The sequence below is a fragment of the Macadamia integrifolia genome, unplaced genomic scaffold (genome assembly GCF_013358625.1).
Source record: "Macadamia integrifolia cultivar HAES 741 unplaced genomic scaffold, SCU_Mint_v3 scaffold2573, whole genome shotgun sequence".
In the NCBI taxonomy this organism is placed as follows: Eukaryota; Viridiplantae; Streptophyta; class Magnoliopsida; order Proteales; family Proteaceae; genus Macadamia; species Macadamia integrifolia.
In genome coordinates, this window is record NW_024868806.1 from 21,996 (window position 1) to 32,210 (window position 10,215).

The following is a 10,215-nucleotide window of genomic DNA, read 5'->3' on the forward strand; positions in this document are numbered from 1 at the left end:
CTTGACTTGCTTTTTATCCTATGAATTTTTTCTACCTTTAGACCCGTTTTGGGAGATTGTTTCATTCTTTCATTTTGATAAAAGTCTTACTCAAGTGGAGATTAAAGAAAAATATCATATTCTAGAAACCCCCAGCGCCATTGCACATGTGGTAGTGGCATCCTCTTCATTGATCAACATTTTTTAATGATTTAGACACCAACGTGAGCAGCTCAGCATCTCTCCTTATCACAATGAATCTTTTATTGCTGTTAGCCAGTTTCTTTCTGTTAATAAAGAAAGGAGGGGTACAGGAGGGTTGGGATCGAATTGGATCCGACCTATTTACTTTTTTTTTGTTAATCCATATTTTGGATTATTTTATTCATATAACTTACTCTTGGATCGGTATCATATCGTCAGGATTAAGGACCGATCTTGATCGAAATCAATCCAAGTGATCATGAACGATATAATGTGTGACAATGAAAACTTTTTTTTTATTTTCTTTTTGAAAATATAAATTTATTTGAAAAAACAGGAAAAATTCATGGATGCGAAATAGTACTTTTGAACCCAAGTATCAAAAAAAAAGGTCAAACTATCCTATAAACTAAGCTCCCTTACTAGAGAATCAGCTAAGCTTGCTTGTGACAGCTTTTCTTACCATAAATCAGCTGACACATGGCATCTTCTCACCATGTCCTAATACTGTGGGGCTTTGATGATCTATATTCTCCTTTTTTTTTTCTTTTTTTCTTTTTTTCTGGTAAGGATTCTCGTATGGTCTTCGATTATATATAAATTGTTAGGACATGAGCATGTCGAAGATAATATATTTTTTTGGGGGTACCATGTAAGTAATACCTTAGGCTTTTACACGTTAAGTAAGAAAATTAATTGTTGTTGGAAGTTTAAGAAATGGAAAGTAGAAAGCAATCAAAGCAGATTTAGTGAAAAAGAAAATTAATTGTTGTTGGAAGTTTAAGAAATGGAAAGTAGAAAGCAATCAAAGCAGATTTAGTGAAAGGAGGGCAAATGAAGAAGAAGAAGAATGCCAAGTTGCCAACCAGAGAGAGAGAGTGAAAATCTTATGATTAACGGCTTAACGAATCTTTCCCTCTCAATTGGGTTTTCTTTTCAGCGAAGTCCTCTTGGTGTGGTGGCCTCCCCAGAGTTAGTTGGAACTGAAAGCCTGAAGCCTTACTTTCTCTCTGTCTTTGTCGGTTTCTAAGCACGCGCAGGGATTGATGAGCTTAGGTCTTTGATCTATGAATCTTTTGATTTTTTGTTATTGTTTAGTTATGAGTGCAGAATGAGTTTCACCAAAAACAATCCGAGAACGAGTTGAAGATCTGCGGAAGGAGGAATTCAGATCTTTGGATTTCAATTTCTCTGGTCTTTCTCTTTCGAATTTGTGATGGGTTGGAGGTATAAGGCGGGATTGTTCCTCATTTCGGCTGTTGTAATCATCTGGGTTACCTCTGCGGAAGTCACGCAGGTCAGTTTGGTTCTGTTCTCTTTTGTCCTCAACAATAATCTTTTTTCCTTTCTTCAAATTATTAGTTCAACTTCATGGTTCTGATTGTTGAAGATAGCTGCATTTTGATTCAAAGTGATGCTCTTTTTGTTGTTCAGAACGGCAAGATTGCAGTCTAATTCTCGATTTTCTCTTTTGAAATTCAAAGGCTATCCTTGTCACTTCATATATGTCACTTTGGGTTGTTTTGTAATTCTGGGTTTGCAACCGAAGTCCATCTCTTTAGAGTCCTGCAAGTGAAAACCGCTCCTTTCCTTTGTCTTTTCTTTATTTATTTATTTATTTATTTTTGAGATGGAGAGGTGTGTAGATAAGGCTAATTTTGATGATAACAAGGATCTTGCATCTGTACCCACTTCTTGCATGATTGCCTAAAGCCAAATCTGCACATCTGCAAAAAAATCAAGATGTTATTGATGCCGTGAAATGTGAACTCTTTCTGGACATTGGTGTAACCATTTAAAGAACATAATTTTCCTCTTTAATTTCATCGTACAATGTTTGCCATTTTTTTTCTTCACTTTAGTTGGATACAATTAGATAACTCTCATGATCAAAACAGTGGCAGAAAAAAAATCAATATTTGATTCTACAGGTAATCTGTACTTCAAAGCTAGGTAGTTAGTCTTTGTGCTCATTGTATTATTCCTTTTAAAAGAACATTTAACTTCTCAGTTAAGCAGGGAAATGAGGCCGCTATAGCACACTTCCTAAGAGAAAAGAGAAAATTTTAAGCTGCAACATTCAAATTACTCTTCTGATGAAGAGGTTCTTTTTGAACCCTTTATGCTGTTCAATTGCTCCTATCCTGCTTCATCTCTGTTCAACGAATATTGCAGTTTAGTTATTATCCCTAATGTCCTGAACCTTCTATCCAACAAGTTGCTCAGGCCTCAAAGTTTTAATATTATGATTGCCTTGATACTATTCTTATGCCACTGGAAGTTCACAACATGTATACTTTCATGAGAATCTTAGTGTCCCAAATCTTGGAAACTTTGATTTGGTGAGCAGTGGTATCAAATAAGGGAAGTCTTGTATATGTCGGTGAGTGGCATCTATGTTGTTGGTACAAATATTCCCTGGGCATCAACTCATTGAATTAAGATATTGTTGAAATACTCTTTCAAAATTTAGTTCATATACATGAGATTGATATTACTTGTCTAGGTAGGAAGAACTATCTATCCTTACTGAGCCTTTGACTGAAAAGTGTTTGTTCAACAGGGCATTTTTGCAGACTATAAACAGCCATTTGCAATTACATATTTAGGAGCATCTCTCTTGGTAGTTTATCTTCCAGTAGCATTCATCAAGGATTGGCTATGTCGTTCATTGAGAAAACAGTCTTCAAAAGGTGGTCAAAATGCAGAAACTGTTGATAAATCATCTGCTGATGTTGATTCTACTGTAAAATTCCATGGGATGCAAATCTTTGAAATAGAAATTCAAAGAAAAGACAGTGAAGCAGATCTTTCTGTACGGGAAGAGGGAAAGCCTTTAGTTTCTAAACACAAAGAAAATGTGAACATTGTAAAACAAGACAGAGAGCTTTCCACCAGGGAAATTGCTACATATGGATTTTATATTGCGCCTATATGGTTTATAACGGAGGTGAGACTCTGCTTTTATTACTGTTAATTTCCCCTGATTGATTGCACAGTCATTCCTGGTTTATTTGCTATTTCCATAGAGCATTGGATCACCGACTGTGGGTATAGGCATGACACATTAAAGCAGAAATATATATTGATTTTAACTTTGGAGATGTGTGGTCTGATTCTTCTGTTTTCTTTTCCTTTTCCTTTTCCTTTTCCAAGTATATGTTTTAATCTATGTTACTTGGACATCTTAAAAGTACCATCTAGGACACTTCCTTGTGGCAGACTTCTAACATGTCCATCCATGCTGTTTTTGGCTGACAGAGCCCTACACCTTTATGTAAGAAATTTGAAAGATGTCCTTTTTGGGTTTAAAGTTTGCTTTAAAATGGTCCCAGATCAATGTTTCCTTTCTCTCCTGGATTTCTTTTGTGTGCTTTCCTTTGACTTGATTTGCGATCATGTTCAATAAGACAAATATATGATATGTGTACTTATTAGGGTTAGCCCTTATCATTCACTTTTGAACCTGTATTGATTAATATAGCATGTCGAAGAGTACCAAATCTCGGGCTCCTCTATTTGTTATACCTAGATAGCAGGCTACTCACAATGTATCTAAAGCTTTAATCCTCCTATTCCCATATAGTAATTGACATTTCGTTTCTTTGTTAGCCAATAAGGTAGGTCTCCATAAAATATGTCTCCTGTTTATGGTAACTTTTTGTGATTAAATATCTTAAGAAGTAACAAAACAGAGAACTCTTATTTATCCATTTTTCTTCTTTTTCTGAGACAGTACTTATCTAATGCTGCACTCGCACGTACAAGTGTTGCAAGTACAACCGTACTGTCCTCAACTTCAGGACTATTCACTCTTTTCATTGGAGCATTTCTTGGACAAGACTCTCTAAACATAGCAAAAGTAGTCGCTGTGTTTGTTAGCATGGCTGGTGTTCTGATGACAACTCTGGGGAAGACCTGGGCCACAGATGAGGCACAATTAAATGCATCTGCGTAAGTTTAATTCTATCAAGCTCTACTAAACTTTACATCATCATATTTAAGTTTTTGGGTTCGTTCTTGTGGTCAAAAGAACTCTTGCAACAACAGTAGTTTAAAGCATTTGTTCAATCTTATGGGGTTGTGGACAATTCTTAGCACATTGAGGCTTTCTAAGAATTTCGAATCCAGAAAATTTTAATATTTTGGTTCATAGTTAAAGTGTTCTCTAGAGAAGATCTTTTAAAGCAAAAGAGAATTTTTTTTTTTTTTTTTTGGGGGGGGGAAGGGGGGAAGAGTCCAATTAAAAGGACCTCAGAGAGCTTCCAATGATTTTACTATGAGAATTTGCAATTTTGACCCTGATGGCAAGTGGCTACTCTTAAGCTTCTGTCTGAATAATGTGTTTGCACTTTATATGGGTCATTATATTATAATTTACTCTTAAATTAGTTTCTTGGTTATTTTCATGTTTGTTTATCAACTCCAACTTTATTATGCATGTTTGGAACATTGATGGTAGATTTTTGTGTGTTTTGGAGAGCAGAAATGGGAAACGAACTCTTGTAGGAGACCTCTTTGGGCTTCTCTCAGCTGTGACATACGGGTTATTTACTGGTTGGACACCGTTTCATTTTATTCAGTGATTACATTTTTTTTTTTTTTGTGTAATTATGAGTCATCATTTTAAATTTCATTCCTGAAGTAACCACACTGCAGTGCTCCTCAAAAAGTTTGCTGGAGAGGAAGGAGAAAGAGTTGATGTGCAAAAATTATTTGGATATATTGGACTGTTCACTCTTGTTGCCCTTTGGTGGCTGGGTAAGACTTTTTTATACAGGCACATCCACAATGACTAATTAGAGCATAATGCTAGGGTGCTGTTGTACAAAGTGGATTGGTTTCCATGTTTTTATTGGATCTTCTAAACAATAATATGTCCAGAATGCACTGCTTACCCTCCTCAAAACGAATTGTTTTCCATGTTCCTATTGAATAAGGTGCCTCTGTTTGAAACTTAGTCCTTTCTATATCTAAAAGCGACACATGACAGACAAGTTATGGCAATGCCAATAACTTTGTAGCATTTTAAACTTTTTGTATCAGCCTGGTTTTAAAGCACTTGTCATCATTTCATATAAGGGAGGATGAAATTGATTATAGTACTTTTTGTAAAAGCGGTTAATTGTTTGCATAAAATTCCTTGATATCATCAGTTTATAAGCAATGGTAACAATTCAACAGGACACCTAATGACACATCTTACAGAGATTTATCTTTTAAATTCTCCCTGCACCATCAGTAGTCATTAATTAAATATCGGAAAATTCTTGGTCCTTGAAGAAGGGCATTGGGTTTATTTTTGTGGTAAATTAGAAGAGTCATTTGTTTCTCTTAATGGTGTACAAAATATAGTGTTTTTTGCGGATATTATTTTATCTGTGTTAGCATAGGTTCAAATATAGAACATAGCCTTAGATGTGCATTGTTTTGGAATTCTAGTATAGAACTTTTTTTCTTATCTAAATGTCTTCTGTGACAAGAGTAGGACAGTAATCCTCTTTCAATGACATCTTTCATCTCTTGGAGACGATGCAAATATTATGATCTTTCTTCTCCTTTCTTATCCTTCATATGAAACAATTAGCAATTTTATGTCCTTCAGGAAATTATTGTCGTTTTTGACTCTTGGGGTGGTGTTTTATCAAATTTATGAGCATACTCTCTATGTCCTGACATTAAACTGGGATCAGAAGAAGCTTCTTGATATAGTTTAGAGAAAAATGGAAACTGATTGAAATTACTTTGAGATAATGTTGAGCTAAGATACTTTTATAGAGAAGATTTATTTTATGCAAAAGATTTGTTTGAAAGGTTCACCATTTGCCTTCTAGCTGTGATGTTTGGGAGGATGCAGACTAGCGGGGAAACTAATGTCTTTGTCTCTTTGAATGAAAGCAGCTGGCACTGAAGAGTTTCTAATAGAATATGTTTGTAGTTATTCAAGGTCTGGGATTTTCTTGTAACTGTCATGGTCAATTTGTCACAGATTCGTTATAGAAAACTCACAGGTTAATCCCAATTTACTAGAAAGAAAAATTAGAGTTTTTCAAGCTCACTGAATTCTAAACAAGAAATTGGTGGTTTGGACCAACTAGAAAGTTTGAGGTGCCTGATGACCTTTTTTCTGGTGGTTTTTTGATTGTCATCATAATGTGTCCTTGGAGGCCTTATTTAATATGCCATAGAGTTGACCTTGTAAGGGTCATGGGGAAGACTTGTAAATTTGTTAGGTCATACCTTTCTGTGGTGTATTGATCTGGATATCTCTCCTTGTTCACAAAAGTGGAACTTGTGAGGGACATGACATGATTGGCTTGTTAACAGAAAAATGGTTACTCAAAATTTTCAAAGTTCTCTAAAGGAAACTGAATTTATCATTTCTGCTTCAAACCATAACAGATTAAACTATTATATGCACAGGAAAGTTGAATGGAAGTATGCGTTAGTTTTTATTTGTTCTGTATTTCTGTTTTGCTTTTCAGTGTGGCCATTGACAGCTTTGGGAATTGAACCAAAGTTCACAATTCCCAACTCTATTAAAATGGAAGAAGTTGTACTTGCAAATGGCTTTGTTGGAAGTGTCCTCTCTGACTACTTCTGGTATGTGATGAGAACCCACCCTTTTTTCTTCATATATTCCATATCCATGGTATAATTCTTTTATTTTATTTAATTTTATCTTACTTGTTTATTTTTGGGGTGGGGGAGGGGAGGGGAGGGAAGGGGAGAGGAGGGGAGGGGGGGTGGGGAAAGCGGAGGTGAGGTGTATGTGTATTTGTTTCTTTTGTTTTGATTTCATTTTTCTGCACAGGGCTTTATGTGTTGTTTGGACAACTCCATTGGTAGCTACGTTGGGCATGTCTTTAACCATACCACTTGCCATGGTAGCTGACATGATGATTCATGGACGCCACTATTCGGCAATCTATATTCTAGGTTCCACTCAGGTAGTCAGATTCTCTCTTCCACACAGAAACATGTATCAACTATGACAAACAGTTGGATGCAAACTACCTTTTCTTGTTGAGTAATGAGATTAGTTGGTGCTATTCGTTCATCTGTAAATATTTTGTTGGTGCCTTGCAGGTATTTGCTGGGTTTTTGATAGCAAACCTTTCAGATTGGTTATCGAAAAAGCTGGGATTGTAGCATTTTGTAAAGTTCAGCTTCAATCATATTCTTTCTAGTGGATTCTTTTGTTTACCTTGTTGGTGCTAGGCCAACAGGTGTGTTAGTGATACGATACTACAGAAATTTGTAGGCCCCAAGCAAGAAAGAGATGTACTATTCCAATGTATATGATTGTGGGAAGGGATCAAGAGTCAGGCTTGTGTTTTTGCCTTGGTCCTTGTCAGGCCCTGGACGCAATAAACATTTTTAGTTCAAAAAGTTTTGGGGGTTGGGTATGCCTCATGTTCCTTGTATCTTTCAACATTCTGATCTGATTGATATATGGCTGCAAGCCCACTTTTGTGTACGTGAAGGGGGTCTTTTATTTTTTGTTCCACTGGTAATTAACTAATTATTATTGCTACCAATTAATCTGTCATGCAATTGGGATGTGGTTCATGCGTTGAGAAGGAAAGAACAACTGCCTAAAGCAGTTGGTGAGTTATGGTGCGCAAGAAACCCATGCTCACCAGGATGTGTCGAGTCTCCTGGGCCCCAGGCTGTTATCTACTTCCCCTTCCTACTTATCCAAAAAAAAAAACAAAAAACCTGCCATGCCTAGTTATTAAAAAACTGATGTTGAAAATAATGGTGAACTGTCTTGACAAGTAGTCCAGAAAACAGGTAACTGTTAACTTCATTGGGTGGATGGTAGGTATAATGACGTACGCTACTTTTTATGAACGTCTGAATTTTCCTATGATCTTCAGGTTTGTGATCCACGGAGCTTGGTGAATTTGATGTTGTACTACTGCTGATTCTGGAATGGAGGGTATTCGGCCAATGCATATGCTTATTCCTAATTAGTTGTCCAAAGAAGCAGAAGCCAAGGAAGCCTCGGCTGACACCTTCGATGGTATGGATGATCTTGTTGGTCTATCGTCCCAATTCAAGGCTTTGGATGATGCTAGACCCCTTAATGCTGCTATGCTCCCTATCCAAGAGCAAGATGTCCCCCATCTTAGTTGGATGTTGTTAATTGAATCGGGTTAAAGTCCAGTTCGTTTGTGGATCATCCATTTGGGTAATCATAGACCCACTAGGATTAGGAATCCTAGTTGGCCAATTCTATATAAATAAGAGGATTTGGCCACGAAGCAAAGCAAGGTTTTTGACATAATCTCATGAGCACTTTTTCCCTATTCTCTTTTGTCTCTCCTAATTGAGAGTGTGTATCTCCAAGGATCTCCATTGCAATCCTTGGACTTGGAGGGTGGAACATTGCCTAGCGAGATTGCCGCAATCCTTTGTTCGTCGTTATTCATATGGATTGACATGTACAGCACCCCAATCCATTCCGCTACGAGGAAAGTTACATCGAGGTAATCCTCAGCCACATCATATCTATAATCACTAATATAAAGTATGGTATACAATTCAGACATAGCATGCATATAATTTAAATAATAACACATGATTGATATGGCAAACATATAATTCTAATAGTTTTAAAATACTCCAAAATAAATTAAGACCACCACTCACCTTATTTTTCGATCGGGTGAGTTAATTCCCCAAAAGTGGATGTCTGATTCAAAACCCTGTTGACCTCACCGAATGTGATCACCTCTATCTTAGTTGTAAGTTTAAACGAGCATTAACATGTGCCAAAAAGTGTTTAATAGGGTCCCTTAGAGGCTCCCTCAAGATCCTCAAAATCTACCAAATGGGCAATACAGTAAGACCTACTAGCAGGTGGCCACTGGTTGATGTCTGTTCCTATTTGTGGTCCTACCAATGGGACTAGCAAAGACTAAACATGTCTCAAAAACCACTAGTGGATGGCCATTAGTTAATTTTTGTTCCTATGGTTGTGATTAGTAGAAGCCCATCGGTAGTTGTCCACCAGTGGGTTCCTATAGGTGACCAACCCAAAAGTTTTTGCACTTCTCAAGGTTTTGTCACCTCAGGTCCGATAGTCGAAATTCATTCTGTGGAGTTTATAGAGGGTCTTCTTCCCACTTTTCATTTAAGCTTGGTTGATCATGTTTCCATTGAACTATTTGGGAGTTATGTCGAATAAACAATCAAAACCCTAAACCTAGCTTTGAGTCAAAATGCTCCCAAGAGTTCGGGTAGCTCACTTTGAGCTCTGGGGATGTACGATGCACACTATCTCAAGTTGGAAGGTGCTAGATTAATTACCTCCAAGGTTTGGGAGGTCTGAATCATCTCCAATTTTCTTGACAGTAACATGTGGAATCATTTTGTCCTTCCATATAGTAGCCCAAGGCTATCCATAGGTCACCGGTACTAACCATCTTCGATACATCACCAATTAAAAATTAGGCACCCTAATCCACCTGATAAATGCTGGTCTTTCTATTATTTGATTAAACTAAGGTATGGCATGCACGGAAAGAAAAATAAAAATACAAAGAGGTTCGAGAAGCACTTGCTCGTGGATCTTGGCTATAAAACAAAGTATACTATATAGGAAAGTAAAAGAATAGAGGCATACATGAGTGCAAAATACCATGCGACCTAAGATGGCATGTCCTAAAGAATGGAATCAATTAAGAGCCTTACATCCGGTCTTCAAGCGAGGCACAAGGATAGAATACATGGCATATCAATCATAGAGACCAGCACTAGAAACAAAACAAATCAGAGCATGGTGTCTTTAACATGATACGATATAGCGATGGAAGCATGTTGAAATAAGTAAAAATCTTATTCTAACTAATATGTGTGTGATGAATAACACAATAGAGTAAGACACTGTGGATGCGGAGCTCTGCTTACAGTAATAGAATCTCACATCCGTTATAGGAATGAGAGAAAACAGATCAGCTACTAGTACGATCACCTGGTCGTACGAGTCAGCGTCTAACATCTGTCCTTTTTGTTCTAAAAAAT

The 10,215-nt window shown here is 36.9% G+C and overlaps 1 protein-coding gene across 1 annotated transcript; it reads left to right on the forward strand.

Moving 5' to 3' along the window:
- The first annotated feature begins 814 nt into the window (after positions 1–814).
- LOC122066770 (uncharacterized vacuolar membrane protein YML018C-like) lies at positions 815–7,663 on the forward strand. The gene is made up of 8 exons (XM_042630607.1): positions 815–1,480; positions 2,747–3,133; positions 3,920–4,137; positions 4,670–4,740; positions 4,843–4,944; positions 6,669–6,786; positions 6,998–7,133; positions 7,273–7,663. The coding sequence occupies exons 1-8, from the start codon at positions 1,400–1,402 to the stop codon at positions 7,333–7,335; spliced, it is 1,176 nt and encodes a 391-aa protein (XP_042486541.1). The 5' UTR covers positions 815–1,399; the 3' UTR covers positions 7,336–7,663.
- Positions 7,664–10,215: the final 2,552 nt, after the last annotated feature.